This window comes from Clarias gariepinus, chromosome 11 (genome assembly GCF_024256425.1).
Source record: "Clarias gariepinus isolate MV-2021 ecotype Netherlands chromosome 11, CGAR_prim_01v2, whole genome shotgun sequence".
NCBI lineage: Eukaryota > Metazoa > Chordata > Actinopteri > Siluriformes > Clariidae > Clarias > Clarias gariepinus.
The window spans coordinates 10,758,713-10,785,802 of record NC_071110.1 but is presented as its reverse complement, the minus strand read 5'-3'; the positions used below and the strand labels follow the sequence as shown (position 1 = coordinate 10,785,802).

The following is a 27,090-nucleotide window of genomic DNA, read 5'->3' as shown; positions in this document are numbered from 1 at the left end:
TTTTAGTTTAATTCTCATTTTATAAAAATGAAAGTTTATGACTTGGATTCATATCCTGACTTTTTTTTATGTAAGCTAAATCAAACCTACCACAGAAGATACACTATAGGCCCAAACCTTTGGACACCTGAATCACACACCCATTCTTCTCCAAACTGTAGCTACAAAATTGTAACCGCAATACCCGAGTAGAAAGCAAGCCCCATAAATACATAATTCCTAACATCTATGCTCTTTATTATAATTTAGTTTATTATAATTGCAAAGGAGGGATAAATCTGGAAGGGGGGGGGGGTTCAATAAAGAACGTAAAGGTCATAAAGTATTGGGATTGTTTTTTTTTTAAGTACTCCCATAAAAAAAAAACAGGCTTTCCACAAGTAAATAAAATTACAGAATGCTTTAAAGAATTTTATTCTCAATACAATTTTGCTAACAATTACAATGTTGAGGTTATTATATGGAATATATATACAATATATTATGCTTTTTAGTCACCATAAAAAAAAGTCGCCATTTCAGAATGGTCAAATTATTGACCTGCATCACGCGATGGGAGAAACTGAAATCCCTAGAATTGGGTTAAGACATTATTAACACCTGGAAGGATAGGCTGAGCTGTAACCTTCACAGGAGAAATGTTGCCGGAATAAAATTATGAATGAGTGTCATAGTTCAGAGATAACTTAAATGCTTAGTGAAGTTGCACTGTAAAAAAAATCAACAGAATAAACCAGCTATGTTTAATAGTGAAAGTAAGAGCATTTCCATACACACAATATGGGGTGCGCCCAAAGCGATGCACCCCTCCTGCATTATGGCCACTCTAAATGCCTCTGGACGCAGTGTTATGATCTGGTTCAGCAACGTTATGTGCCAATAAAATGAAGTCAGCTGATGACCTGAATTACCAGGTTATCACATCTATGTGACATGAGTTTTTCTTCCTTGATGGCACAGGCATAACCTTGAGCTTAAGGTGGTCGATTATGAGATATTAGCATGTGCCAGGTAGTGTATTTGTTTTATGCTACAGATTATAGCAGCTGTAAAAAGTATTTCCCTCACCAGCCTGTCTTTATTTTTGTCCTGAAATGAATTAGACAAAATGATGCTGTTTGTCATGTTACCAATTAAGTGGAAAGTGTCACCAGATAGTGATTAACATATAAGTGGGGTTTTAAATAAGGGGGGAAATCAGAGCTATTTTTAAAGAAAAAAACATCAACACCTTGAGAAGCATTACATTTAAGAATTCATACATGTTGTTTTATAACACGTAGGAATTTACTGGCCTAGTTAGTCACCCATCACAACCGTCCCACTGGAAACAAACCATCACTTATAACACAGCATCGTCATTTTATTTGGGTGGTGAACAATAGCAACAGATGGGCGTCTATTATGCTGATGTCATTCTTAAGAGCTGATCATCATGATTAAGTAGGTAATGAAAAAATAATAAATTGAACAATCCTACACGAGGGGAAAATGATCCTAGGAGAACACCAAATCTGGTAATGAACGTTCTAGGTTGTTCAGAAGGAATTTGTTGGTACCAGAGTTGACTACACAACTGTGGAGAGTGACAACAGGCCACTTTGACTTTCTGGACTTAGCAGCTCTGTCTATAAATAAGTTAAAAGCCTTGGTAACAACTCAGTGAGGCTGTTTCACAAGTACACGTGACTAGAAAAAGTCCCCATATGTTGTACCTCTTTAGGTCTTCCGTGATACGTGAAACCACCCAAGATTCCTGACAGAGCACGGATTTCTAGTAATGTTCCACTACTTGGTTATAGTTATGCAAGTACTGGAACGGTTATCTAAAGTAAGGACAACTTCCTGGGCCAGAAAACCCATACGATGTAAAGAGATCTGGAAACAGTACACTCATGACATTTGGAAGTATATATGAACTACCTGTAATGCTTAGAGGACCATCAAGGTTATAATAATATTGCCAATGTGACTGTATTTTTGCTAGGTTAGAAGAGAATTTATTCCAGTCTCATAAGTTCACAGCTCTATTGTCAGAAAATCAAACACAAGAAGTCAATTTTAATTAAGATTAATGCTTTTACAGGTATGGCCAAAAAAAAAAAAAATGGTACAAAGAACAGAATCAGTTGTTGGTCAGCGTTCTGAGAAAGGAACGAAAGGAAACGCGTTGGCATTATCACATCATACTCTCAACATCAACCAACCAAATATAAACTGCCCTGACTCTATTCATGAACACGAACACTATGATCTGTCACGTAATGATTACTTGCTGGTCATTTTGGAAAAAACATCGTTCGGATGCCTGACTGCAGAACTCATCAATCTTTTTTTTTTATTGTAAAGATGCCAAGTACTGATGGTGGGAAACATAGCTCGTCTGCCATCAACAGTCTGACTAGAAGCTATTAAAAACAGCCTCGAGCGAGATCCCGGCTGGAAGTGGGCTTAGAATTTGCCCGAACGTGAGATCGGATTTCATAATAGGCGCCAGTTATGAGTTACACATCAGAGCGGATTCATTTGTGGATATTAGAAAGTCTGGAATGTCAGTCATGTTGTTGGGATTATGAGATTATAAGATTATGTAAATGAGGCGTGTGTGTGAATATGTACGTGTGTAAGTTGGTTGTCTCACTCATTTCTTATCACGTTGCTCAGAGTCGCTTTCGTTCTGATGTGTTTCATTCTTTCACTTTCACAACAAGTCAAAAATAATATGACATGTTTATCACACTGTTTAAGAAATTTAAAAATATCCTCAAGCCTTCCAGAGGAAATAACAGGGAAGTAAGGAAAGTCTCTTTATGGTGTTCCGAGAGGAATGGTGAAGGAGAGATAATCAGCCACTTCGCCCCAATCTGCTCGGTAATGCTGGAAGATGGTGATCCACGTCGTGAGCACGGCCACCCACAGAATTAACCCCAGCGCCGACCGCTTCACATCTGCATAGAGCACGTTGTATTTATACGTTCGCAAAGAAACAACATTTACAAGCAATGTTTACAACACAAAAATATATATGGTACAGACAGAATATGAAGACTCAGCAGACGCTTGTAGCTGTGTAATGTGTCAGCTTTAAGAAGTGCGTGGTGTCTTACTCACAGATTTTGATCTGTGGTTGCTCTGTGTAGGCGGGTTTGACAAAGGCCTCTTTAAAAAACCACACAACGTTCACCAGCCACAGGAAAGGGAGGAAGGCAAAGCCACCTATATCAGGCATAAAATCAAAAAGGAAATGAAGATAAATGTCGCTATAGATAAATATATCTTTGACACAAAATAAGTTTGATACAAAAAAAAAGGAATATTGAATTATAAGATATTGCAAACTTTTTTTTTAAATCAGAAATAACTCGTGTACATTAATAAGACTTGCTGCTATAGACTGTTAAAGCTCATACTAAAGACTTTACCTAATTTTACAAACAAAATTTTATGGTCAGACTCATGAACTCCACCTTGCTCACTTTTTCCCTAATTACAGACTTGGGTATATTATTATTTTTTGTAAAAAATTTTGGTCTATATGTTTATCCTCTCTTCATTATGATGTACAAAATCATTGAACATAACTTAAAAATAAATAAATAAATAATATTACAAGCAGAATATTTTAATGCCTGGAAAGAAAGTAGCATGTGTTGTTTCAGCTAGTTTTTATTCATTATTCTTTGTGTATTGTATATTATACTTTTTCTATTAGTCATTCAGTTGAAGCATGGTTTGATGATCTTGCTAGTGGATCCTAGTGCTAGTCCTTGCTACTGGATGTTTGCAATTTCCTTCAGGATCAATAAAGTATCTATCAATCTCTTGATCTATATTACATGACAGACCAGTTTTCAGATGGAAACAGGAAAAAAAAACCTGATGTAGGCTCCTGAGTTTTGCATAAAAATAGAAATAAGGAAGTGTGACAGTTAACAGAAGAACTCTTTCTCCAGCAAAACCTAGCAACTGTTTTACTAACAGTACTGCAAAATGTCTTGGGAACGTACGCAAAATGTGCCATAATCATATTTCTACATAAAAGACACTTCTACAGAGAGCACTAAATAATAGTAATAAAATAAACACAGTCAGTATTTGGTGCAAAAACTCTTTGCTTAAAAATAATAGATTTGGATAGATATGAGTTGGATACAGATTTTTGCGGTTTTAATTTTTAAGTAAAACATCCGTTAGGTTTTACTGAGTGTGCTGAAGAATATGAACAAGATTTCTTCTGGTAACTTTGTCACACTCGCTGCTTTGTCAGAAGTAAGTGGTGCTCATCACATTCATAAACCAAAATTAATGGATTTTTTTCCCCAAAAATAGAATTTCAGGCCTTAATGCCATATTTCATCAGGTTTTCTTGAAATTATAAGTTGAATTTAAATAGCAGATTTACATCACTGAAAACAAATTTCCATTTTATTCCTTCTCATAATGTTTCATGTTATATAACTATGTTACTAAGGAAATGCTTAGACATGGACTGTATAACATTATGTTTTTATGGGCTTAAAAAAAAAAAAGATTTTCAAATTTATGATCTGGTAGAAAGCTATTTTAAACGCCTGTTGGCACAGAAATTACAATGAACAAACAAATAAAAGACATTTATTCAAGAAAGATTGATACATTGACGTACCCAAATAATATTTTCGGCAAAGATTCAGTTTCTCCTCGTTGGAAACACGCTCCAAATTCATGATTTTCTGCAAAAGATGTTAAAATTAATGTTAAATGACCGCAGACAAAGCTTGTCATATATTACAGACTACCACCATTACTGTGATTTTACAATCTATTTATTTAAATGCCATAAATTGGAACCAAAAAGTTTCAAGATTAGCTCATTTTTATTGCCCTTTGACCTCCTTAGACATCTTAAAACCTGCTACTAATAGACTGGGGCTGAATTCCTGATGACACAAATGTAAAAAAAAATGTAAAAAAAATATCAAAAAAGATGATGAGCTTGCACTTGACCTTGCGTTAAATCAACATTGTGGATTGATTGTGGATGTTGCTGAATAGTTTCGATATTTTCGAGGTTTGAGCTAGCTGAAAGTCGGGGCTCCCTGTGACTGTTCGTGCAGCCTTGTGCTGCCATCTGTTGGTGTTTTACAAAACTAGTCTCGAAACTTTTTTATACCACCTTGTACCCCAACCATTAATCCTTGAGCATGCACGTTAATATATTTAATGTCAAATATCGTGCCTAGTAAATCTGTCTCTGTCCATTTTGAAAAAATTTTCTCCCCTTGCTGTTTGTTTGTGAAGCAAAGTACCACGTTACTTCCTTTGTATGATTGCATAATTTATTGTTAAGAAATGATTCTAATTGCTCATCATGAGGTAATAGAGTAGTACCCCTTGTCTGTGGAACTTTAAAGTTAGTGCCACCTAGCGGCGAACAGCGCGATTACACAAATACACTCTACCTAAGCCGTGCTTTAAAGCTAACGTTTGCCCTACAAATCAGATTTAATAAATACGCGCACAAAGTAACATACTTTTAAAAAGACAAATATATTTACACGTTATATATACTAGTCGCTGTTTAATTCCCCGGCTGATGTGTTAGCTTCTCTGCTCTGCTCTGCTCAGCGGCGACGCTTTTGTATCGAGACTACATCAGCTAACGGAGGCTACATAGCGGAGCTAAAACAGGAATTTTATACGTATTTACAAGGCGGTGTAATATATAAAGCTGTATCGTCTGGTTAATGAAAATAAATACCTCTGTTTGGAACACGAATCAGTAAGCGGCTGCTCACAAAACGCAAGTTTGAAATCGAAAATGGCTTTTAGGCGAAGAACGAACTAACATCCGCTTCCGCATCAGGGGTGTGACATGACGTCAGAGCTGGCGAGAGTGATGGGAAATGTAGTTCGTGACACGAAAAGAGTTGTAGGACGTCTAAAGCCAGTATTTTATGAATGGTGGATGTTCATGCCATAACTATCTAAATGGCAATTAAATACAGTTGATTAAAGAGCTCTGCCAGTTAAACATGCGGAGAACACCTTCAATCACTTGTTATCTATACCACTTTGTCCTGTTAATCTAGCATGTTTCAAACTTATGTTTAAAAAATTAAGCTTGTTTACCAACTCAAACTTACTCATTCTCTCTCTATACCACTTATACCGTTCAGTGTTCAGTGCGGTTGTGATACTCCTGGGGACTCGGGGCAGTAGGTGCTGTACACCATGGACAACTCGTCCAGTAAATTAAGTACTATTACATGGGACACATGATGGCAAACGTTGTACTCATACTGTAGATCTATGTGCATTCCAAATTATGCATAAATTACACAGATAATTGAAAAGAAAGTGTATAATTAAATAAACAAGATGAGAAATTTAGGTATTAATTCTCTTGTCATTTGGAATAATACATTTAGCACAGTAGATTCACACTTCCAGAGTCGAGAGTTTGATTCCTGCCTCGGGTCTGTTTGTGAGAAGTTTGCATGTTCTGCCCATGCCCAATATCAATCACCTATGTGCACATGGACAGAACAAAACAACAAAAATAATTAGATATATAATGTATATATGTGTACTAAAATACATTTATGTATACTAATATACAATTATACAACTTCTAGCAATACATTTAGAATTAATTAATAAATAAAATATTTATACAAAAATTTTAAAGTGTTCAAGTGTTCACCTAATATGAAAAGATTATTAAAGATCATTAAAAAGAAAGCTTATAATTAAAATAATAGTCTATCTATCTATCTATCTATCTATCTATCTTTCTATCTATACATACATACATACATACATATATCAATATATCGATATATCAATTGTATATATAAAATATACATTTCGTCAGCCAAAAAAAATTATACACACTTTAGAAAAAGAAAAACGTGCATAAAGATTTTAATACTAAATGTATTGCTACAAGTTATATATTGATACGTTATATATTGATACACATGATAATTTTGTTAATAGTATATTATTATATAATATATACTATTTTCTTTACTTAAAGTATCTATACATTTTTTTGGCTGAGTTTAATAGCCTAAAATATTGCTTGACTTTTGATTTATCGTTCATAACGTGCCAAAGGCAGTAACTATTTTGTTATATATTCTTATGCACCCATATAAAATAACTCTGCACTACAGTCTCCTCTGTCCTGTCTGCGCCTCCATTTCCCACAATGCCTTGCTGCCTCCCCCTCCCAATCAGGCGCTTTCCCTCTCCGCTGAACTCGGAGCTCCTCTGTATATCGGTGTTGTTGAAGCTAGCGATGGCAGCAGCGGCGGGATGCGGCTCGGCGGCCGCGGCTGCAGGCGGGGCGGCGGGCGGTGTGGCCGCGGCTCGGGGACGCTTTCCCGGGCGACCCTGGTCGTCGCGCAGTCGCCTGCGCTCAGAGAAGCGGTGGCAGCTCGGTCGCTCGGGGTCGGAGCAGGACGAGAGCGGTGGCGGAGGCCCGAGGCCTGGAGGCTGCCTGGCGCTTGCGTGCGGAGAGGACCCGTCTCACCTGCGCCTGCTCGGGATCCAGGCGAGCTACAAGAGCCTGGGGGAGGCCGGCTACAGCTCGAGTGGAAGCGAGGAGGTCGGTAGCTTTATTCTGACCCGGGCCTGCACCGAGGGGAAGTTTAGTTTGGAGAAGCTTGTTAGCATCACTGGAACAAAATACAAGCGCTAGAGAGAGAGCTGCGGGCTAACTCGACTAGCAGCCTGCTTTCAGTTCCGATGTGTGGAGAAAATGGAGACAAAACCTGCCATGAAGTTAGCAGATCAGGAGTGGATATGACAGCTGTGTGCGTGCGCGTGTATATGTATGTGTGTGTGCGCGTGCGATCGCGCGCTGCTTACAGGAACACAACGCTACATTTTACACTGCGATTAGAAACAATGTTTCTGCGTTCACAACAGTGTGTGTGTGTGTTATCGCGGAGGGGGAGGGGGCGAGCTACTGTAGCCGAGGAGCTAACGCCACTAGACCTGTGTGTGTGTGTGTGTTTGCGCACTGAGCCACATCTGACTGCTTTGTAGATTGCGGCTTTACAAATTCGCTGCATCTCTAATGCATAGGGCTGTTTTGATGAGGAAGTTGATGTGGGTTCATTACAAGCTGCTCGTTTGTGTGTGTGTGTGTGTGGCCTGATGAAGACCAAAAGGGGCTACACTTCACTCACACACACACAAATGGGGGAGAAAGAACACTGAGAAGAACAATGTCAGTAATAAAACCTAAAGAAGAGTTCAGTTCTTCTGCACATTGTAATGTATAGAATAGACTTTGGTCACTTATTATATTTATTATTGCACAGTTAGCTACTGTATGTGTAATCATTTAATATAAGCCGTGTATGGCGTAAATAACTAGACCTATGGTTCATTACTTCTTGAAACCTGTTCAGACTCGGTTCACATTTCACTTAGTTAATCGTTTAAGAGTTTTTTTTTTTTCCCGCGGGGATTTTATTTTTATTCATACCAAAATCTGTCTTTGTGCCCCCACACTGTGCATGCATAGGACTGGAATACTTCTGACTTACTTTACGTTGCATAAACAGACCAGTTAAAATAAACACAGGTGATATATGTATATTAGGGCTGCATGATTTGATTAAAAAAATCACATTCTGATTATCTTTCCACGTATTGCGATTTTAACTGCGATATGTAATTATTAAATTTACCATTTTGTATTCAGACGTGCTTATCTAGGATAACACCAAATAATGTCACAAATGATCTAATTAAAAGGATGTTTGCCAGGACTAATTTATAATGTATAAAGAATATATATAAAAACTTAAATTATTGAAAAACTTTGCCTAAATTCTTAACTATACCAATATTACCTGTACTAAATGCTTGCGATCAAATGTGGTTAAAATTGCGATTTCAGTTCCTGAAACTAAATAAATTTTAGCACAGAGAAGATCACACCAGGATTTGAATCAAATGGACAAAACACTGCATAAGTTAAAGCATCTTTCGTGTTTGAAAGTTCTCTACATCTCAGTCGTGTAAACCTCAAAACGATGTGTGGGAGATGAGAAAATGGCATTTCCTATTTGAACGTCACAGCTAAATTCAGTTCCAGTTCAGATTTTTCAAATTGTATCAGCCATTTTTGGCGATTAATTGTGTAATAGTGTACATTGCATTATATATTGTGAAAAAAGTGCATTGTGGGTGTCTTCCCCCACAGCCAGTGCTCTTGTTACATCATTTTCTGCCGACGCTAAGAATCAGACGGATTTAAAACATAGAACAGTACAATATACATAAACATAGCATTTTACAGGTCTTGTTAGACTTTAAGTATGTTTTTAAATGTCCTAAATCAGGTGTATTGTGTGTACATGGTACTATGGTCAAATGGCTAGTCGCAGGCAGATTACCTGGCCTCCGCAGCGTCTATATCAGATTGTTATAATGAAGATCAAACTAGTCATTTTGTATTTAGATAGCGTGTGGACTTGTAGTACAGTAAAATTTACGATGTGTACATCGTGATGACCTTCTTGTCTTTTTCATCATTTACCCAGAGATCATTTGTCCTGTACACGTCAACCCTAATCATTCCACGTGTTCTCTATTCACGTTTCCCTTATACGCTAACTGTGACACTTTGTGTTATGGCTAGAAACTTTATCCACCATAAAGAGTATTTTATTTTGTCATGCTATTTCTGAGCTTTCAAAATGCTGCTGATTTCAGTACACACACACACCTGCACTGGATGTCAGTAGTATTTTGCAGCAGGTCTGGATGATTGATGTAATGAATAGTTGAGATGACAGCTTCGCTCTGGTGATGATAATTCAAATTTCTATGACAAGTCCTGTGTCATGGTTTTGTCTTTTTTTTTTTTTTTTTTTTTTATACGAACATGAGTCTTTACTTCTGTTTTTGCACTTGCTACCAAGCTTTTTATTACAGTAAAAGGTAAAGCACAAGATAATCCTGTGCTTTTAAATATGTAATATAATAATATATACATAGTGTATATATGGGATTGCAACAGATTGAATAAAGATTCCCAGACACAACCATTTTATTTTTGGATCCAATGGGAATATCAGAGTATCAACCTGATACTTAGCAGTCATAATAGTTGACTTTCTGCAATGTTGCATTAGTTAGAGTGAAATGTAGCAAACAGATTAGCGACATGGTTTTAAAAAAAAGTATTCGGGGTGTGTACATCTCATTTTACAAAGGGAATGGGAAACAAAAGGTAAACAAGGCATTTTCAAGTGTTCTTAAAGATCAAGAACATATCCTAGAACAGAGAACGCTGAGCTGGTTCTGAGTGACTTTTACAAAGTACTAATAATGAATTGGATACAATATGTGTATTGCATCTAGCATTTTTTCCCTCTTTGTTTGTTATTGTCATCTTCAAAACACAGCACACTTTTTGTAGTGCTACAAATCTCCCCTGTGGCACAGTGTAGCATTTCAGTTTTATTGGAAAAAAATATGTATTACTTCCAACCCAAAACACATCACACCTTCAGGTCACTTCCTGCAGTCGAATCATGCTGGGATTTGTTCAGAAGCACGTCAGTTGGACTGGTTAATTTCACCTGCGTAAAATAAGTTGCAGCACATAGAAGATCACACACCAGGATTTGATTCAAATGAACTAAACACTTGCATAAGCGAAAGCACCCTCCTTTTGCTTTAAATTTGTCTCATTCATTCACAAAGCAGTTTTCTACCTCCCCGACATGTAAACCTCGACACGATCTGTTGGATGAGAAAATGCCATTTTATATATAAGTGTCACAATTAAATTAAGTTCTGGTTTAGATTTTCAGGAGTATCAGCTGTAAGACTGCTACTTAGTGATTTGAGGTCGTAACTTTTTTTTGCATATTTCGGTTAGGAAGCAGGGGTGAGATTGCAGGATCAGACAGGATACAGCGCCCCTGGAGCAGATGGCATTAGGAGCCTCGCTCCTAGACAGCTTGAACCCCTGACCTTCTGATCAGTAACCCAGATCTTTAAGGATTTGAGCTACCACTGCCCCAAAGCACCAGCTTTAAGACATGGCTGTGGTGTTGCTATTTACACTGGTCATCAGTCCTAGCTCACACCCAGGGATAGCAGCTGAAGTTAAGGGAGGTTAAGATTAGACTTTCAGGGCTGATAGGGAACAGTCAGTATTTTTATTACATCTTTGATGTTTGTCAGCATTTTACATTTTGTGTGTTCAGGCAGAAATGTGGTTCTGTTTTTTTTTTTTTTTTTTTTGCACTTTAGGCTCATGCATCACTAACGTGCATGTTTAGTGATTCAGGATCACTGCTTTCACATTTACATAATTTGGCTGATGCTTTTAACCAAAGCAAAACATGTCAGACAGTTTACAGCTGAGCACTTCAGGGTTAAGGTTTTTGCTCAAGGATACAAGAGAGGCATTGCCGTCAACAATGGCAGAGAAATGGACCGCATTTTATCCCACTTTGGAGCTTTGTTTCCAGTTAAATTGGCGCCTCAAGTGCACTCGTTGTGTTTTAATCTATTGCATTCTCAGATCAGAGACTTTATGTTTATATAGTCAAATTGTTGGGAGGATTTAAATGTGAAGAACTATTATGTATTTACATTTATATATTATATATCTTATTCATATAAAAAACTGAAATCAACTAATGGACGAATGCAAGCCATCGCAAAAGGTTGCAGTTTATTCCAAGTGACATTCGCATAGTCAGGAATTTTCGAGTCATTTCGAGGTGATGAAGAAATAGTGGCAAACGTTAATGAGAATTTGTCCAATTATTTGGCGTTAAGCTAGAAAAATACATTCGATTGCTACGTGGTACATTTAATTATTCAGTTCAATTAAATTCTATTTGTATGGCACTTTTTACAATTGTCATGGTCAAAAAGCAGCTTTACACAATCAAAATAATTATTTATATTGCAGTTGAAATCGCAATTACAATGTGTTTCAAAATAATATTTTATTATAGCAATGTTTGATTTCATGAGTCCATTTAAACAGAATTGTTCTTCCTTTATTAACAACAATTGTGCGTGATATTCTGCTCATTGAATCATGACCTTTCTAGACAGTAACCTAATGTAGTTCCTGTTTCACAATGCTTTCTGTTGAAAGATGCAGACTTATGATCTTAGGGCCAGATATTTTCCTATTTAAAACATATGTCTACAGAGAGTTTTCTGATCGACACAGAATCCTCTTTTGTGCGCAGTGTGCCATTCTTTCTCTCTCTCTCTCACTTCCTGTCTATAATGGTAAGGGACCAGATGATATTTGGGTAGAGGATCATTTCTCAGTACACCACTGACATTAACACGGTAGTGTGTGTTACTCTGACTAAAGCGTATCAGACACACCTCAGTTTTACTACTAGGTTGCAAATGGTCCAGTAATAAAAAAAAATATACCAGGATGGCAGTTTGTCTTCCTACAAAGTTAGGTGTGTCTTAAGAATTGTCCAGTAAGTTAGTTTGTAGTGCTTTGTATGACACACTTACAACCAGTCATAATCCGCGCTGAGAATACTCCAAGTGCTTATCAGTGTTAATGGGAAGAGAGAATGCTGGATCGTGACAAATGTGATGGTCGTACACCAAAAAATTCTGGTGGTTGACACCTGGTGTAAATCATGTACAATAGTTAATAAAATTACAAAAATTTTTTTTAATGCAGACTAAAATGCAATTATGCATGTTTTTGAAAAACAAAAAAGTCAACACCCACTCAAATAATTACAGCTAATAATACTAATGTCTGTGCTTTTGTTGGTGTTGATTACAGGGATCTGAATTCAAAGGCTTTGAGGCTGAAAATGAAAGCAGCAGTGTTCCTAAACAGTCCCGAAGAAATCGTGCCAGACGTAAGTGACGTTTTTTTTCTAACGTGTTTGAAAATCTTTTACATCACAGTGCAAACACTGGGTTATTTTATTCCCTCAGACTGGATTTAATTGTGGTTAGCGTTAATGTATATTTGAACAAAAAGAGTTGAAGAGCCCTTGCATGTTAATACTGTTAAGCTGACTGTGTATTTTTTTTTTTTGTATTTGTTTTTGTATTAGCTATATATTTGTATATCTAAATAGAAAAATCTAGTAGTTTATTTATTTAATTTTTTTTTACCTAGCATGGCACACAAGCCTGATATGGTAATTACACGATTACAGTTATGGTTAGTGTTCAGTTGTACATTTCTCATCATTTCATCCTCAGTTCGAATAACATTATAAAAAGAAATCTCTTATTTCAAAACTGTTTTTCTCCTAGGTATTTGTGCACCAACAAATTCGTCAAGAAGGGTATTTCGGAAACCAGCTCCAGCAGCGGTCACAGCTGTGGAAAATGTTCAGGCGCCTCTGAAGGATTCTGGAGATACACCGGAATCTCACTTCAAAGAGGCGTGTGATGATATTTTACCAGAAGATGCTGTTCCATGCTCAGATAAGCTAACAAAACAAAGACGGAAAAGAGGCTCTGTAAAAGATGACGCTTCATCTGCTCCGAGAATCACAATCAAGTTAGTGACTAAGAGGAGAGTTAAGGTGGATGCTCAACAGAAGTCTGAAACTAAGGAAAATAAGTGTGCAGTGCTCTCAACTGCACAAGTGAAATTAAAGAGAGGTGCAAAAGCCTTAGAAAGTAGCTCTGTTGAGGTAAAGCAAGAGGTCATTACAAGAAGGCGTGGACGATCTGCGTCTGTTGCCCAGAGTGTGCCAGACGTAAATGACCAAAAGGTAGAGGAAAATTTGAGGAACTCGGCCCGCAAGACTCGTTCTGCATCACGTAGTGACACTGTAGAGCCAAACGCTGATGAAAAGAAGTCCAAACCAACAGTCAGCGTGTCAAAAGAAAGCACAGAAGTCCAAAAGCTTGTGATTCGAAGACGCCACAGATTAGATTCGAGCCACGTTGAGCAATCGGGAGACCACAAGGATGAGGCCACTTTATCAGAGTCTGTGTTAGAGGTGTCAACGGTTGAGGAACCTAAACCACCTTCGAGGAAGAAAAAGAAAAAACGGAAGAAGAGGAATCGGAAGGAGAAGGGTGATGAGAACTTCAGTGCTTTGTCTCAGCAACCGACAGGAGACTCGATAGAGAACAATTTTGTGGGAATTCCAGGTTTAAAATTAACACGGATACGAAACCCAAAAGCCAGGTCACGTAAGAAATGCAGTAAGTTTATTTGGACCCTAACACTGGTAAAATGCAAAAGCAAAACTGTTAGTCCTCATCCCCAAGAAAATCTAAGCCAAGCACCAGAAAGCCTTCATAAAGAAACAGAAAGTTCCTCCAAATGTGCAGAAGAGCAAGATGTTTCAGCAGAACCTACATCAAGTCCAGCTGACACTTCAGAGACCAACACTTTGCAGGAACCAGAAAGTAAAGAATTGCTAAACACTGCTAATGTTAGCCCAGGAATCCCAGAAAATACAGACATCACAGAGAAAGAGGATGAGAGCTCAAGAAAGCCTGAGCTGACCATTGATAAACCTGACAAGGATATATCAAGAGAGGATAACAAGGAGGATAGATTAACAAATACTGGTCAGGTGACCTCAAGAAAGAGTGAGAAGGCAAGGTCAAGAAATGATGGTAGGGTGCTCTCAGGAAAGAATAAGGACGCAAGGCCGAGAAACGATGGGGTGACCTCAAGAAAGAAAGAGGAAACAAGACCAAGAAATGATGATGAGCCGACGTCAGGAAAGGATGAGGCAACGTCAGGCAAGGATGAGGAGACCATGTCGAGAAATGATGGTAAGGTGACCTCAATAAAGAATGAAGAGAGGATGTCGCTAAAAGATAGTGAGGTGACCTCAGGAGACAACGAGGAGACAAGGTCACGATGTGATGGCGAGGTAACTCTAAGAAACGGTGAGAAATCTCAGGTTTCTGTTACATCTGAGGTTCTAGGAGAGAAGCATCCAGAGGCAGCCCCAGAGAGAGGTCCAGGGGCGATAGGTCAGGATTTTGTTCCTCCTCTTCAATTAAAGGTTTCGTCCTCACCAGGAAAACACAGCAGCTTAAAGCAGTCATTTGCTGTCCAGCAAACCACAACTACACCTGAACTGAAAGAGGTTTCTAAAGATGATCATCAGTCTCTAGTAGAAATGGAGAACCAGATAGAAACTATGACTCTTCCCTTGATGCCCAAGACAAGGCGCAGATTGAGTCTGAACTCTCCTCGAAAAAAGCGTGTAAGGCATAAACCCTGGACAACTTCTAGGAGAAAATGTAAGAATGCTCCTTCTGCCGATGACACAAATTCTAAAATGATTGCTGAAACAGAGGGTTCTGTAGCTGAAACAGATGCTCCAGTCACTCAGATGGAAGCTCCAGCCACTGAAACGGAAGCTCCAACCACTGAAATTGAAACCAAGATGGGGGAATTACCAGAATCACATGAACAACCTAAACCGAGGAAGTTCTCTTGTCAGGCTGCTCTCTCAGAAGCAAAAGAGTCTCTACCAGGACATGAAGCACCAATGTCTGAAGCAGTTAAACCTCCAGGTGTCAATTCTGCTTCAACTTCACCTCAACCTGGGACAGAAACACAACCAGAAATTAAGACTGTGGAAGCTCCATCAACAGAGGCTGCAGAGGTCTTGGTTTTGGAGCCTCATGTGAGAGTCCCTGATCAAGCAGAGGCTCCTCATCATGCTCAACAACCAGTCAAGCATGGCAAGAAAAGGCGAAGACCTTTTATAGGACAGAGGTTAAAAACTCGCCGAAAAAGGTTGCCTCAAAGACAGTTATCAGAAGAAGACGCTGATGTTTGCTCAACAGTGGTAGCTACCGAGCCAGCACAGTCTAAACTAGTTGGTGTGCAGAAAACGAAATATAGAAACACCCCTATTTCTTCAAGTCTTTCTTACATTCTTGAAGACAAAAAAAGAAGGGCAAGGCTTTTTGCACAGCAAGTGGAACGTGAGCTTGGTCCTCAACGTTATGATCAAAAAGAAAAAGAAAAGCCTTTTGCTGATGAAAAACCAGACACTGATTCTATTGTAGTCCAACCTGGTAAAACAAAATTTGTTAAAAACATTAAGCATTTTATAATGCCAGTGGTCAGTGCTCGGTCCTCACGAGTGATCAAAACACCAAAGAGATTTATGGATGATGCTGGCATGTCGGATCTGCCACGGAGAAACGCTCAGAAGAAAGGACACCAGTTGGGATTGAATCCAAAATTAAAGAAATGTGATGGTGGTGATGAAAAAGATGAACCCTCCTCTCTTCCCTCACAGGATGAGGAAGATCTTCTCTCAGATCTGCCCGAAGCGCAGTTAGATCTTGATTTGTCCTCTGCTGAAGAATCTAAGCTTGAGCCAGTAAACGACCTGGAAAACCTAGGTGAAGATAAGTCCTCCGGCAAGAGAAGATCGCTACTTCGAGACCCAGGATTTAATTGGCAAGTTCTGGAGCCTGCAGGTGCAGAGCTATACAACTTTGACCAAGATATTGAAAAGGAGTACGAGGCCTTATTGTCCGCAGAAGATTTTTCGTTAGATTCAATAATTGACCCACCTCAGAAAAAGAAGCCGAGCATTAAATTTAGGAAGCCACCATCCCACCTAAAGCTTTACAAGAAACTTAAGGATGAGTTTAACTTTGGTCCCAACAAGAAAAAGCTAAAACCACTTCCATCGGTTGCAGTGGGGAAAGCCGTTTTACCACCACCCGAGGCACAAAAGTTAGATTTTGAGAAGGAAACCAGTTTAATTCAGTCTTTTTCTGATATTAAGGCCGAAAAGGCTAAACTGAAGATCGAGGATCTTGACAGTCCAGGGGTTGTTCGTAAAGTGTCGATCTGTGTACGTGCTCTCAGCAACAAGTTGTTGGCGCAACAGCAGGAAGAGCAGGAGGATGATATGCAAGATGAATTTTCTATTCATACGGACATTTCACTTCCCAAGAAATCCATGGGTAAGCCTTCTGCATATTTAAATTTTTTTGTTTTAATCACTGGCATTCTTTCAAGCATGGATCTCATACAAAACATCTGCAATGATTTACTTAACCTGGGTTTATGCTTGTTTTATTATTAGACATAGAGAACATGTTTGAAGCTGAATCAAGAGATCAGACGAAGTCAGACAAAGTAATTAATCAGAAGACTAAAGACGTTGAGTCAAAGGAGAGAAGCTTCATCCAGCGTCCTCACTTGTCAGGTGCCAACAAGCGCATGTTCAACCTCCTCAAAAAAGCCAAGGTTCAGCTCATCAAGATTGATCAGCAGAAACAGCTCAAGTCATCTGGGGTAGGAAAAAAATCCTTTGTTATCCTTGCAGTTTTTAGGCTATAAGATTTTACTGGGCAAATTTTTATAACCCCTTTAGTCTCACTTCTAATATGATATTGGCAGTTATCAACCACTGGCTTTCATTACATGAAAGTTTTCAAACCGGCAGGGTCAAAGCTAGCAGGTGCTTCCTCTGAGACATATGAAGCCAACCGCCGTGTCATTTTAGACTGCTTCTTATGCTGTGTCACAGGGGAGGAATTCTCTCTCTCTGTCCTTTTTGCATACATGAGCTCACAGATAGCTACGATTGGCTGGCGTCACTTTGATTGACGGGGCACGGAACACCACCATCCCTCCCACTCCTGGATACATGTAGTTGTGGCATACATTTGATTCCAACTCTTTTGTATTTCGTCAATGCTTGTGTTTCACATCACCTTGGAGAAGAATTCTGTCATGATGAGGGCTACGAGTTCACACAAGACAAGCATTTTTTCTTTCTGGTTAACCAGATATTTAAGTAACATATGTTGATACAGTATACCCACATAATTTTATTTCATTAAGTTTTAATTTTACGGTTTCTGTTTGTCTTTTGGATTTTTTATTTTCCTGTTGTGTTTACAGCCAACAACATAGAGATTTAAGTGATCCATAAAGTCATTTAAATGTTTTTACAATGTAGGACAACTGTCTGTGAAATTTTCATAAAAGTCATGACTTTTTTGGCTGTTTTTTTTTTTTTATTTTTATTTTTTTTTATGGGTGGGACAAAAATGCTTGTGGACTCAAGAGCCAAATGAAGTCAGTTACATTTAATTAAAACAATTGAAAGCCTATTATATTTTAAACATTAGTTAAAAAAAATTGCTTATTTGTTAACTTTACAGCTCCTGCCAGAAAGCCGAATCACAGCTGGGAGGCAGATCAGGAAACCCATGATGCAATTTAAGCATTCCTGCCCTGAAAAGACTGTTGCTTCACCAGAACAAGTAATTCTGCAGTCTCCATGTTGCTCAGCAATAATTAGGTAGTTAATTAGATAATTATCAACTTGTATTACTAAACATGTCCCTGTCTCTTTGCTTGGTTATGATTGTTCCTCCAGGAGCCGGCCAGAGGAGGTCCACGCATCAAGCATGTTTGCCGAGCAGCAGCTGTGGTTCTGGGGCAGCCTCGCGCCATCGTCCCAGACGATATCCCCAGACTCAGCGCTCTTCCTCTGCATGAACGATCAGGCATTTCACCCTCACCTGCTGCTAAAGGTAATGGTGCAATTGTTTAAAAATGGTATTAATAAACAGGAAATTATGGCAGTTCATAATATTTTAACAAAACATGTTGGTCAGTGATGTCCTCGGGTAGAAATATTGTGCCCAATAAAGAAATTACCATTATTTTACTACACTTATTTATCAAATTTAGGTGAAAGGAAATATTTTAGAAAGATTTACTTAGATTTTTTTATATAGTTTTACTAGTACTTTCTATCACACTGTACAAAATCAACCTATTTTCTTTTAAATCTGTAAATTGTTGTTTTGTAAATGTAGTTACATTTATTAAGTGAATATATGAAATGCAGCATGAGATCCAAATTTGGCATTATAATATACACAAAATCCCAGGCTATTATCATATAAATGGTGACCCTGAGATTAAATACACTAGTCTATAAGTTTATAAAAAGTTGCATTAATTCACTTTAGCTAAGCTTACTTAATGCTTTTGATTAGTCATGTGTATTGTTGGAGCATCGTTAAAGCTATATTTAAGCTTTAACAACACTGTAATTAAGATTCTGGAAACTATCCTGTTTATTTTACAATGTGAGAATCTGTCTGTTCAGTGTCCTAACTGGTAGGTAATTGCACGTACCTGTGCTACATTTACAGATGTGGAGTCGCACTCTGACCCAGACAGCCCTGTAACGCAAGAGCAGAGGACACCCAAGTTTCGCAAAGCTCGTGCACACGCACGTCGATGTGGTCAGTGTAAAGGCTGCCTCCATGAAGAGGACTGTGGCAAGTGCATTAACTGCCTGGACAAGCCCAAATTTGGTGGCCGTAACACCAAAAGACAGTGCTGTGTGTAAGTGTTCACTGCAGTTATCCACAGTTTGAATTAAAGTTTATATTCTAATGAGTAACAGCAATTAAATATGGGGGGAAAAATGTCTACAGAAATGTATGTGTATATATGGTTATGTTTAGTATATAATGGGTCCTCATTTGTTAAACTGCTCAGCTTAACTTTTGTCTTAAAGGTTTAAGAGATGTGATGAGGTTGAAGAAAGGAAGGCCATGAGACTATGTGGCAAGCTCTATAAAGGTACCGTCTTTGGTCTTTGTACAATTTCGTAATTGCATTCATATTCTCAGGAGCTTTCGTTGGTTATTTACTTGTCTGACATTCCATTTAATTAATTAAACGCTTTATGAATTACACTGTGTTAAATTAGAATTTGCATGGTCTTAAATTTAGCTTTACGGCATTTGGCAGTAAACGTAGTCCAACGCCGTAACCACTCAGCTACCCCTGTCTTAGTTTTTTATCTTTCCTGTTGAATCTAATTTGGAAGCATTAGATCATCGTCTGCTATCTATTAAGTGTTGTTTCTTAGGGAAATGTAAATTCAACCAAAAGTCACTAGAGAACAGTGAATACTCTCACTAATTAACTCCTTTGTATTGCATGGTTGATTCTTTCAGCTTGCCTACAGTGCTAACACTCTCTCTCTCTCTCTCTCTCTCTCTCTCTCTCTCTCTCTCTCTCTCTGCTTTATGTGTAGGGCAAATGAAGAGGCGTCGCCCATTAGTCAGTACTGGTCACTCGAGTAATGAGGAGTGTGAAGTGACCGAAGCAGCCTCTGTAGGAGGGGACGGTCAGAGCCCGTCATTACGGAAGCAACCCAAACGCACTGTTAAACCGCGATACTACTGCGACCTGCTAGATTACGACTCTGATCTTGACCCGGATATGAGCAGAGCACCAAACTCCACCTCACCAGCCCGAAGGAGAGCACCTGGTCCACGCAACAATGGTAAGAATGAGTTACTCATTTCAAAGCCATATTTGTATCTGTGTTTGTTTGTTTTTTGTGTGTTTAAATACGTTGGTTGTTGGATGTATTGGTTTGATATGTCTGATCATTTTTGTTGAGTCCAACTGCTTTCTTCGATAGCGATGAAGCCGGAGTCTCAGGTCATGCAGTTTGGTGGTGACTGTGTACCCGGTCTCATGTTTGTGAGCTTAAGCAGCCAGTGTTCTGAGTGGTGCAGTGCAACCTGTGAGCTTTGGCACTAGAATTATTCAGCTGTCACTTTGTTTTGTTCTCAGGAGCAGTTTTTAATGACGTTAAAAAGTTTGTTTATTGTTGCGGTTTTTTAGTGTTTTTTTTTTTTTTTTTTTTTTTTAGTTCTCTAATTGTTAAAATAGATGGTTAGATATTTTATTGATCCTGAAGGAAATTTAGACTTCTTGTAGCAATAGAGACAGTAACACAAGGAAAAGTTTGTAGGGGTTATTGCAGACTATATATCTTCCATATAGTCAGTAGACACAGGGAGAATGTGAGAACTGGTCAAAAGGTCATAAGTCTTAAAAAAAAAAGTCCTATAAAAAAAAAGAGATAATAATAACAAAGGGAAATAAAGTGCAACTTTTGTTGTTAGCCTTTCGGCTGCTCCCATCAAGGGGTCTCCACAGTGGACCATTCGATCCACACAACAACTTGGCACAGGTTTTTGCGTCGGATGCCCTTCCTGATGCACCCCCTATTTCATTTTTTTTTTTTTTACCCGCGCTTGGTACTAGCACTGCATCTGGGTCTGGGCATTGGCTGGGAATCGAACCTGGGCCTTCCTCATGGCAGGCGAGTGAACAGCATGAAAGTGACAGTTGATTGAGTCTATATGTTTTGGCATAATATGTAATCTTGAGATTAGTGGGCAGATCTGAAGCTAAAAGACGAGAGTATTATGCAAGTAGCACCATGATATACACAGCAGAAAAGCCTTAAGCCTAGATCTTCTATTCTACATTCTCAAAACCCCTGTAGAGAGGTGTTGAAAAGCTAAATAGCTCTGGGAAGGATTTCTTAAGTGTGTCAGTTGAATGTGACCACAGTTATGAGTAAAGCACTATTTAAGTCAAGATTATTGTTATTAGTAGTAGTGGTAGTATTTATATCATTTGCATTATTTAGACTTTTCACATCATCACAAAGGTGTGTAATTGTTTTATTGTGTGTGTGCAAACTATTCACAGACTTTGTGTCACTGGATGATTTTGTTGGTGACGGCCTCGATGAGGGAATCCGGCATCGCAGACCTGGCTTTAACAGAGTTCCCCCAATCAGACGGAAACCAGAAAAGGTAACAAATCAGCAGTGAAAGCCTTCGAACACAGATTGCCCTGCCTTATTATTTATTTTGGTGTGTTCCATTTGTTCCTAAAAGCTTTAGCGAGTTCACACTGACGAGTCAAACCAAAGCTAAAAGATTGCAAAACCTGCAATACATATCAAAAGCTGTTCAAAATAAAATAGTATATTTTGCTAATGAGGTACAGTACAGGTACAGAATAAAAAATCCTTTTCACAGCCTGTTTAATTGCTGTTAGCAGTTGTCCTGACAACCTGCTGTAAATATCTAATATAAAATGAAAAAAAGTCATTTTCTCAAGGGACTCCTGACAAACCCAGTATTCATTATAGTAAATTGTATGATTTTGTCTTTAACTTGTAGAAATTGGCTTCTGCAGGTTTAATACTGCCATGTCCTGATAGTTTGCGTGCACAAATGCTGTTTCCAAAGAGATATTTAGATCTATTTGCATAAACACCACCCTGTATTTTGCATTTGTTTTAGGTAGGAAGGCCCCGAATTATAAGCCAAACAGGGGAAGAAAAAAAGACAATGCATTCTATCTTGTTTGTCATCTTTCATAATTTTTTTTCATAAAACAATGGAGTTGGTAAAAAAACGCCCATGTCTTTTAACCTGGAATTAATTCTCAGTTTTAAAAAAAGTATTATTATTATTATTATTATATATTTTTATTATTTTTTTATTATTATGAAATCATATTAGACAAATATAGGGTGCCTAAAAGTCTACATACTTAGACCTTTTAACCATTTTAGCACCCTTTACTTATTATTTTCAAATCATACTGCACATTATGATTTCTTTGTAAGTGTACACGAAATTGAACTCGTAGTTGGAGTTGATCTATCTCCAGCAGTCTGTTTTAGGATAGGGTAATATGGCAAAACATTTAATACTTTTGCTTTGATTACAGCTGTGGCATCATTCCATAAGCTGTCTCGACATTTATTTCAGTCAAGCGTCACCTTAATTTCTAATCTAATAATCTAATCTAATCTAATCATGCTCATTCAGGATGTTTTTCCGACCACATTTCTTTCTTGAAGATGATGGTTCAACACTATACTTCTAGGTCTTAATAATGCATTTTTCAGTTCTATCCCAAATTTTGTACTTTCAACAATCAAAGTTGTTTTCTTTGTATTACGCAGGTCAACAATTCGACCCTTCTGTAAGAGTAACATCTTTACCATGATGAGAGGATGCGTCATTTGACGTTGTTGTTTAAGAAAAGCGAAGCCACTCACTGTATCAGTTAGGGTTAAATTACTTGTTGCAGCTGAACCATATTAATTACTGCAGTAATTATCCAGTGGAAGACTCTTAACTATTTACTTAATTAAATACAGGTTGTGGTTGTTTTTTTGTTGTTGTTGTTGTTGTTGTTTTTTTTGTACTTAATAAAAACAATGTTTGACCTGTTCTTCTATTGCAAGTAAATGCAATTCCTATGGTTGGACATAAGTGGTCACTTTATCTCTAGTGTCTAATGGACAGAATCAATCTTTATTTTTTATCTTAATTGGTGTCTTGGCTAGGAGGTTGGACATATCTTGAAATTACCTAAGAAACTGACCTCTTTGTCATCTGTAACTCTTGTAATTTCCCAGAGTCCTCAGGAGCAAACACCACCAAGTGTCCTGGCAGCACTGGCTAACGGTTTTGCCGAGAGACTAAACGAACCCTCGGAGCCCACATACAAGATCTGTGTCGACTTTAAGGTAGGAGCATCTGAAAGAGCGAATGGATACAGTACATGATCTTTAGTGCCAGTATGTCTTTATTATTAAACACATTTGAGATTAGCATGTTTCATTGAAACACGTTGAAGGTAGACCGCCATGTCTGTGTTCTGTGTGCTTGTGTGTCTAATTGTAACACTGTTATTAAACAGTAAGAAGGCATTTGGTCAGTTGAAACGTACAATACACTTGGTCTAAATGGAACCCAGTGCCTGCATTACACTACAAATTATTAAAGTGTTTATGTATAAGAATCTGAAACAATATATATATATTTATATATAAAAATTAAATGTGCTTTAGAAAACATTAAATAATGGTAATGACATGACAATTTAATAGCTGTTTTCATAGTTAAAAAAAGTCTTTTACCACTGAAGGCGAAAAAAATTAAGATGTTTAATAAACCGATTGTAATCTTGCATTTCTGTTTACGTTACTTTTTTGTTTATTGTGCCGTTTCCTGCTGCGAAAGTCTGAATTTAAAGCGTTGTGTCTCTTCAGGACTATACTCTAAGGATTCCTCGCAGATTGTTATAAAAGTTTCACACCCATCTTGTGTTTTCCTCTACAGGAGGACTGCACCTTGCAGAGTGTGTGGTCGACCGGTGGTTTGAGCATCCTCACCTCTGTGCCTCTCATGCCTCCATCTGTGTGCCTGCTGTGTGCCAGCAAAGGACAACACGAGGTACAGAGTGAGAATATAGAATATAGTCCAGTGGTGCACGACTGTGTGTTCGACAAAAAGTTTTGGGATGTGTTCACACTCGTCATGTTTGTTTCGATTAAAACGAACTGTAGCGCTAATGCTCTGCTGGAGCATTTCACTTGAACAAACGTGAACATTGCCTTGTTAACCTTTGTGCACACCAAGCAATTTAAACGAGACTCGGGTCTCAGGCTGCTTCCAAATGAACTCTGGGGCGCTTCGATTAAAAGCATTATCTGATGATAATGATACCTGAGAACTTGTCCATTCTGTATCTGTGACCGCCAACATAGAGGAGGCAGCATTTGGACAGGCAAGGAGTAAGGAAAAAGTCAGGCGCATTAGCACAGTGCTGGACAAGTTTTTTTTTTTAAATGATCAGCGCATGCGAAACGCTCACGAGCGAACACCAGGTCATATGTTTTTTTTAAGCATGATTTTTAACACAGCCCATTTATAATCCACACGCATACTGTTGTGTCTTTTGGTCCGACTCGATTAGTTTATCAGAAAATCAGTTTTCAGATTGGTCCGAACGAAAAGTACTGAACTGCAGTTGTGAACACACCCTTAATCTTTACTTAATATTAATGTTTTTATAATTTTTAAAACTGCTGTATACTGCACTGACAGCTATAATAATAAAAATAATAATAAAGGTATTTATGTATTAAAGATTTAGTAGTACAGAAATGAAGCTATTGCCATCGAAGATCGTGTTAGTTGTTCTGGATGTTCAAGCTTCTTCCTCACCACTGTTTATCCAAACCAGATGTTGTTCTGTCAAGTGTGCTGTGAGCCTTTTCATCATTTCTGCTTGGAGCCGTCAGAGCGTCCGCTGGATGAGAATAAAGAGAACTGGTGTTGTCGCCGCTGCAAGTTCTGCCGTGTTTGCGGTCGCAAGAACAGACATTCCAAAGTTGGTCAAACTTTCACTTTTGTTTTTAATTTTTCTATGTTGTATAATTCAAGGACATTTTACTATGACTTATATACTGATAGAAACAATTAATGAAGAGCAATAGTCTTTTCCTTAAAAAAAATATATAAAACAGTGGCTGATGTATTGTTTCTTGACTTAGCCTCTGCTTGAGTGTGAACGGTGTCAGAACTGCTATCATCCTGGATGTCTAGCGCCGAACTATCTCAAGCCTAACAAGCGCAAGAGACCATGGGTGAGTGAACCTCCTTTTTTGTCATTGCACCCCAAACTTCATGATTCCTGTAGTGGGAATACATTAACACACTCCTCGGTTACATCAAATGGACGTTGTTATTTCCTTAGCTAATGTTCAACCAGACAGGATACAAAGTGGGATCATATTAATCCTGGGTTTTCTATTTACGGATAGATTACAAAGTTATGATTTATTTGATAAGTTTGTTGTAGTTCTTACTCTTGGTGTGTTTCTCCAGGTGTGTATGACATGTATCCGGTGTAAGAGCTGTGGTGTGACACCAGGGAAGAGCTGGGACACCGAATGGAACCACGATAAGGGCTTCTGTCCTGACTGCACTCGACTTTATGATCAAGGTGAGAGCAATAAACATATTGCGGTTAATTACTTTACTGCCATAAAAAATGTGCCAAAGGTAAGGTGTCATTGTTCATTCTGTTTTGGGTTAAAGAGATCTCTATTATTAGAAAGATACTTTATTGATACTCGTCCATCTGCTGAAATGACAGGATCATGGGAAAACTCGCACCTTTCTTTTTTTATTAATAACCTATTTGCACTTGGCCCTGAGCAACCACAAAAATGCAGTTTTTGTTTTTGTTTGTTTGTTCATTTTTGTTGTACTGCACAAGTATAATCTGAAATATATAACACCTGATTCATGCTGTCTGATAGCTTTCCTGCTTACTGTTCTAGGTAACTATTGCACAATGTGCTTTAAGTGCTACGAGGACAATGACTATGAGAGCCAGATGATGCAGTGCTCCATATGTAACCACTGGGTCCATGCCAAGTGTGAGGGATTGACTGGTGAGTCTGACTTCTGAAAGCTACGTCATGTTGAAAAACTGTGATAAATATTATGATTATTTGAGCATGGAACAATAGAATATGATGGACAGTTATCTTATTTGTGGGTGGTGTGCATTGCATATATATATATACATACACACACACATACATACATACACACATACATACATATATATATGTGTGTGTGTGTGTGTATATTTATTTAATCATTCATTTATTTATTTGTTTATTTATTTAATGAAAGAGTTCCTTCTCCAACAGAGAGTTGCTTCCATGGGGCCCAGTCATGTGATTACACACATGACAGCACGTTTCTAAGGAGACAGTACATGAACGCACACACAAAGAAGGGAAAGTACTAAAAGAAAACCCGTAAATAATAGACATAGGCAAGATTACATATATTAGTCATTGTGCATATTTGTTTAGGTTCATTTCGTTTAATTGCCTGGGGCACTTTCCAAAAGTGAGTCTCAGAAAAGCCTGATATTTCACCCAACCCCCCCTTTTTTTACTATCATTATTCTTTGGTTATTTTTGTACCTTTTTAATTGTCTGCTGCTCAACTTATCTTGTAAAGTGGGCATCTGAGATCTTGAGAAACCTGATAAAAAGACTACAATTACACATAATGATTTGCTTGTTTTTGTTTTTATCTCATGCTGAGGCGTTCTCATGTTTGACCTCTGTTCTTTATTGTCCTTCTAGATGACCTGTATGAGATCCTGTCGAGTTTGCCAGAGAGCGTTGTGTACTCGTGCCAGCCCTGTACTCGAGCAAAGGCCGGTGTAGTACGGGAGAGTGTGGAGGGAGGAGGATGGAGGGAGCTCCTCTTGCTGGAGCTCAGAGCCGGGATAGAGAAGGTGCTCGCATGTTTGCTGAGCTCCACTCTCACTCAGCACCTGGTCACCTGCAGCGAGGTGCGGCCTACGTTTCACTTTCACACAGATAGCTCAAAAAAATCTGCAGTGTTTATGGTATTATAAACTTGCTCGCTTGT

General features: G+C 38.2%; 2 protein-coding genes across 2 annotated transcripts in view; one reads left to right on the top strand and one right to left on the bottom strand.

Annotated features, from left to right (window-relative positions):
• Positions 1–398: 398 nt before the first annotated feature.
• Positions 399–5,854, bottom strand: psenen (presenilin enhancer, gamma-secretase subunit). Its single transcript, XM_053507987.1, has 4 exons — positions 5,741–5,854; positions 4,646–4,712; positions 3,112–3,216; positions 399–2,948 (listed from the first exon to the last, which is right to left on the bottom strand). Exons 2-4 carry the CDS (start codon positions 4,704–4,706, stop codon positions 2,809–2,811), a joined length of 306 nt encoding a protein of 101 aa, XP_053363962.1. The 5' UTR covers positions 4,707–4,712; positions 5,741–5,854; the 3' UTR covers positions 399–2,808.
• Positions 5,855–7,180: 1,326 nt separating this feature from the next.
• Positions 7,181–27,090, top strand: part of kmt2bb (lysine (K)-specific methyltransferase 2Bb) — a 37,335-nt gene continuing 17,425 nt past the window's right edge. The window contains exons 1-17 of the mRNA XM_053507002.1: positions 7,181–7,594; positions 12,797–12,875; positions 13,282–16,938; positions 17,061–17,272; positions 18,148–18,249; positions 18,366–18,522; positions 19,153–19,348; positions 19,524–19,588; positions 20,049–20,300; positions 21,527–21,633; positions 23,259–23,369; positions 23,965–24,078; positions 24,872–25,018; positions 25,182–25,274; positions 25,516–25,633; positions 25,974–26,087; positions 26,799–27,010. Coding sequence (XP_053362977.1) covers positions 7,196–7,594; positions 12,797–12,875; positions 13,282–16,938; positions 17,061–17,272; positions 18,148–18,249; positions 18,366–18,522; positions 19,153–19,348; positions 19,524–19,588; positions 20,049–20,300; positions 21,527–21,633; positions 23,259–23,369; positions 23,965–24,078; positions 24,872–25,018; positions 25,182–25,274; positions 25,516–25,633; positions 25,974–26,087; positions 26,799–27,010 — 6,135 coding nt within the window. The 5' untranslated portion in view covers positions 7,181–7,195. The remainder of the gene's footprint in view (positions 7,595–12,796; positions 12,876–13,281; positions 16,939–17,060; positions 17,273–18,147; positions 18,250–18,365; positions 18,523–19,152; positions 19,349–19,523; positions 19,589–20,048; positions 20,301–21,526; positions 21,634–23,258; positions 23,370–23,964; positions 24,079–24,871; positions 25,019–25,181; positions 25,275–25,515; positions 25,634–25,973; positions 26,088–26,798; positions 27,011–27,090) is intronic.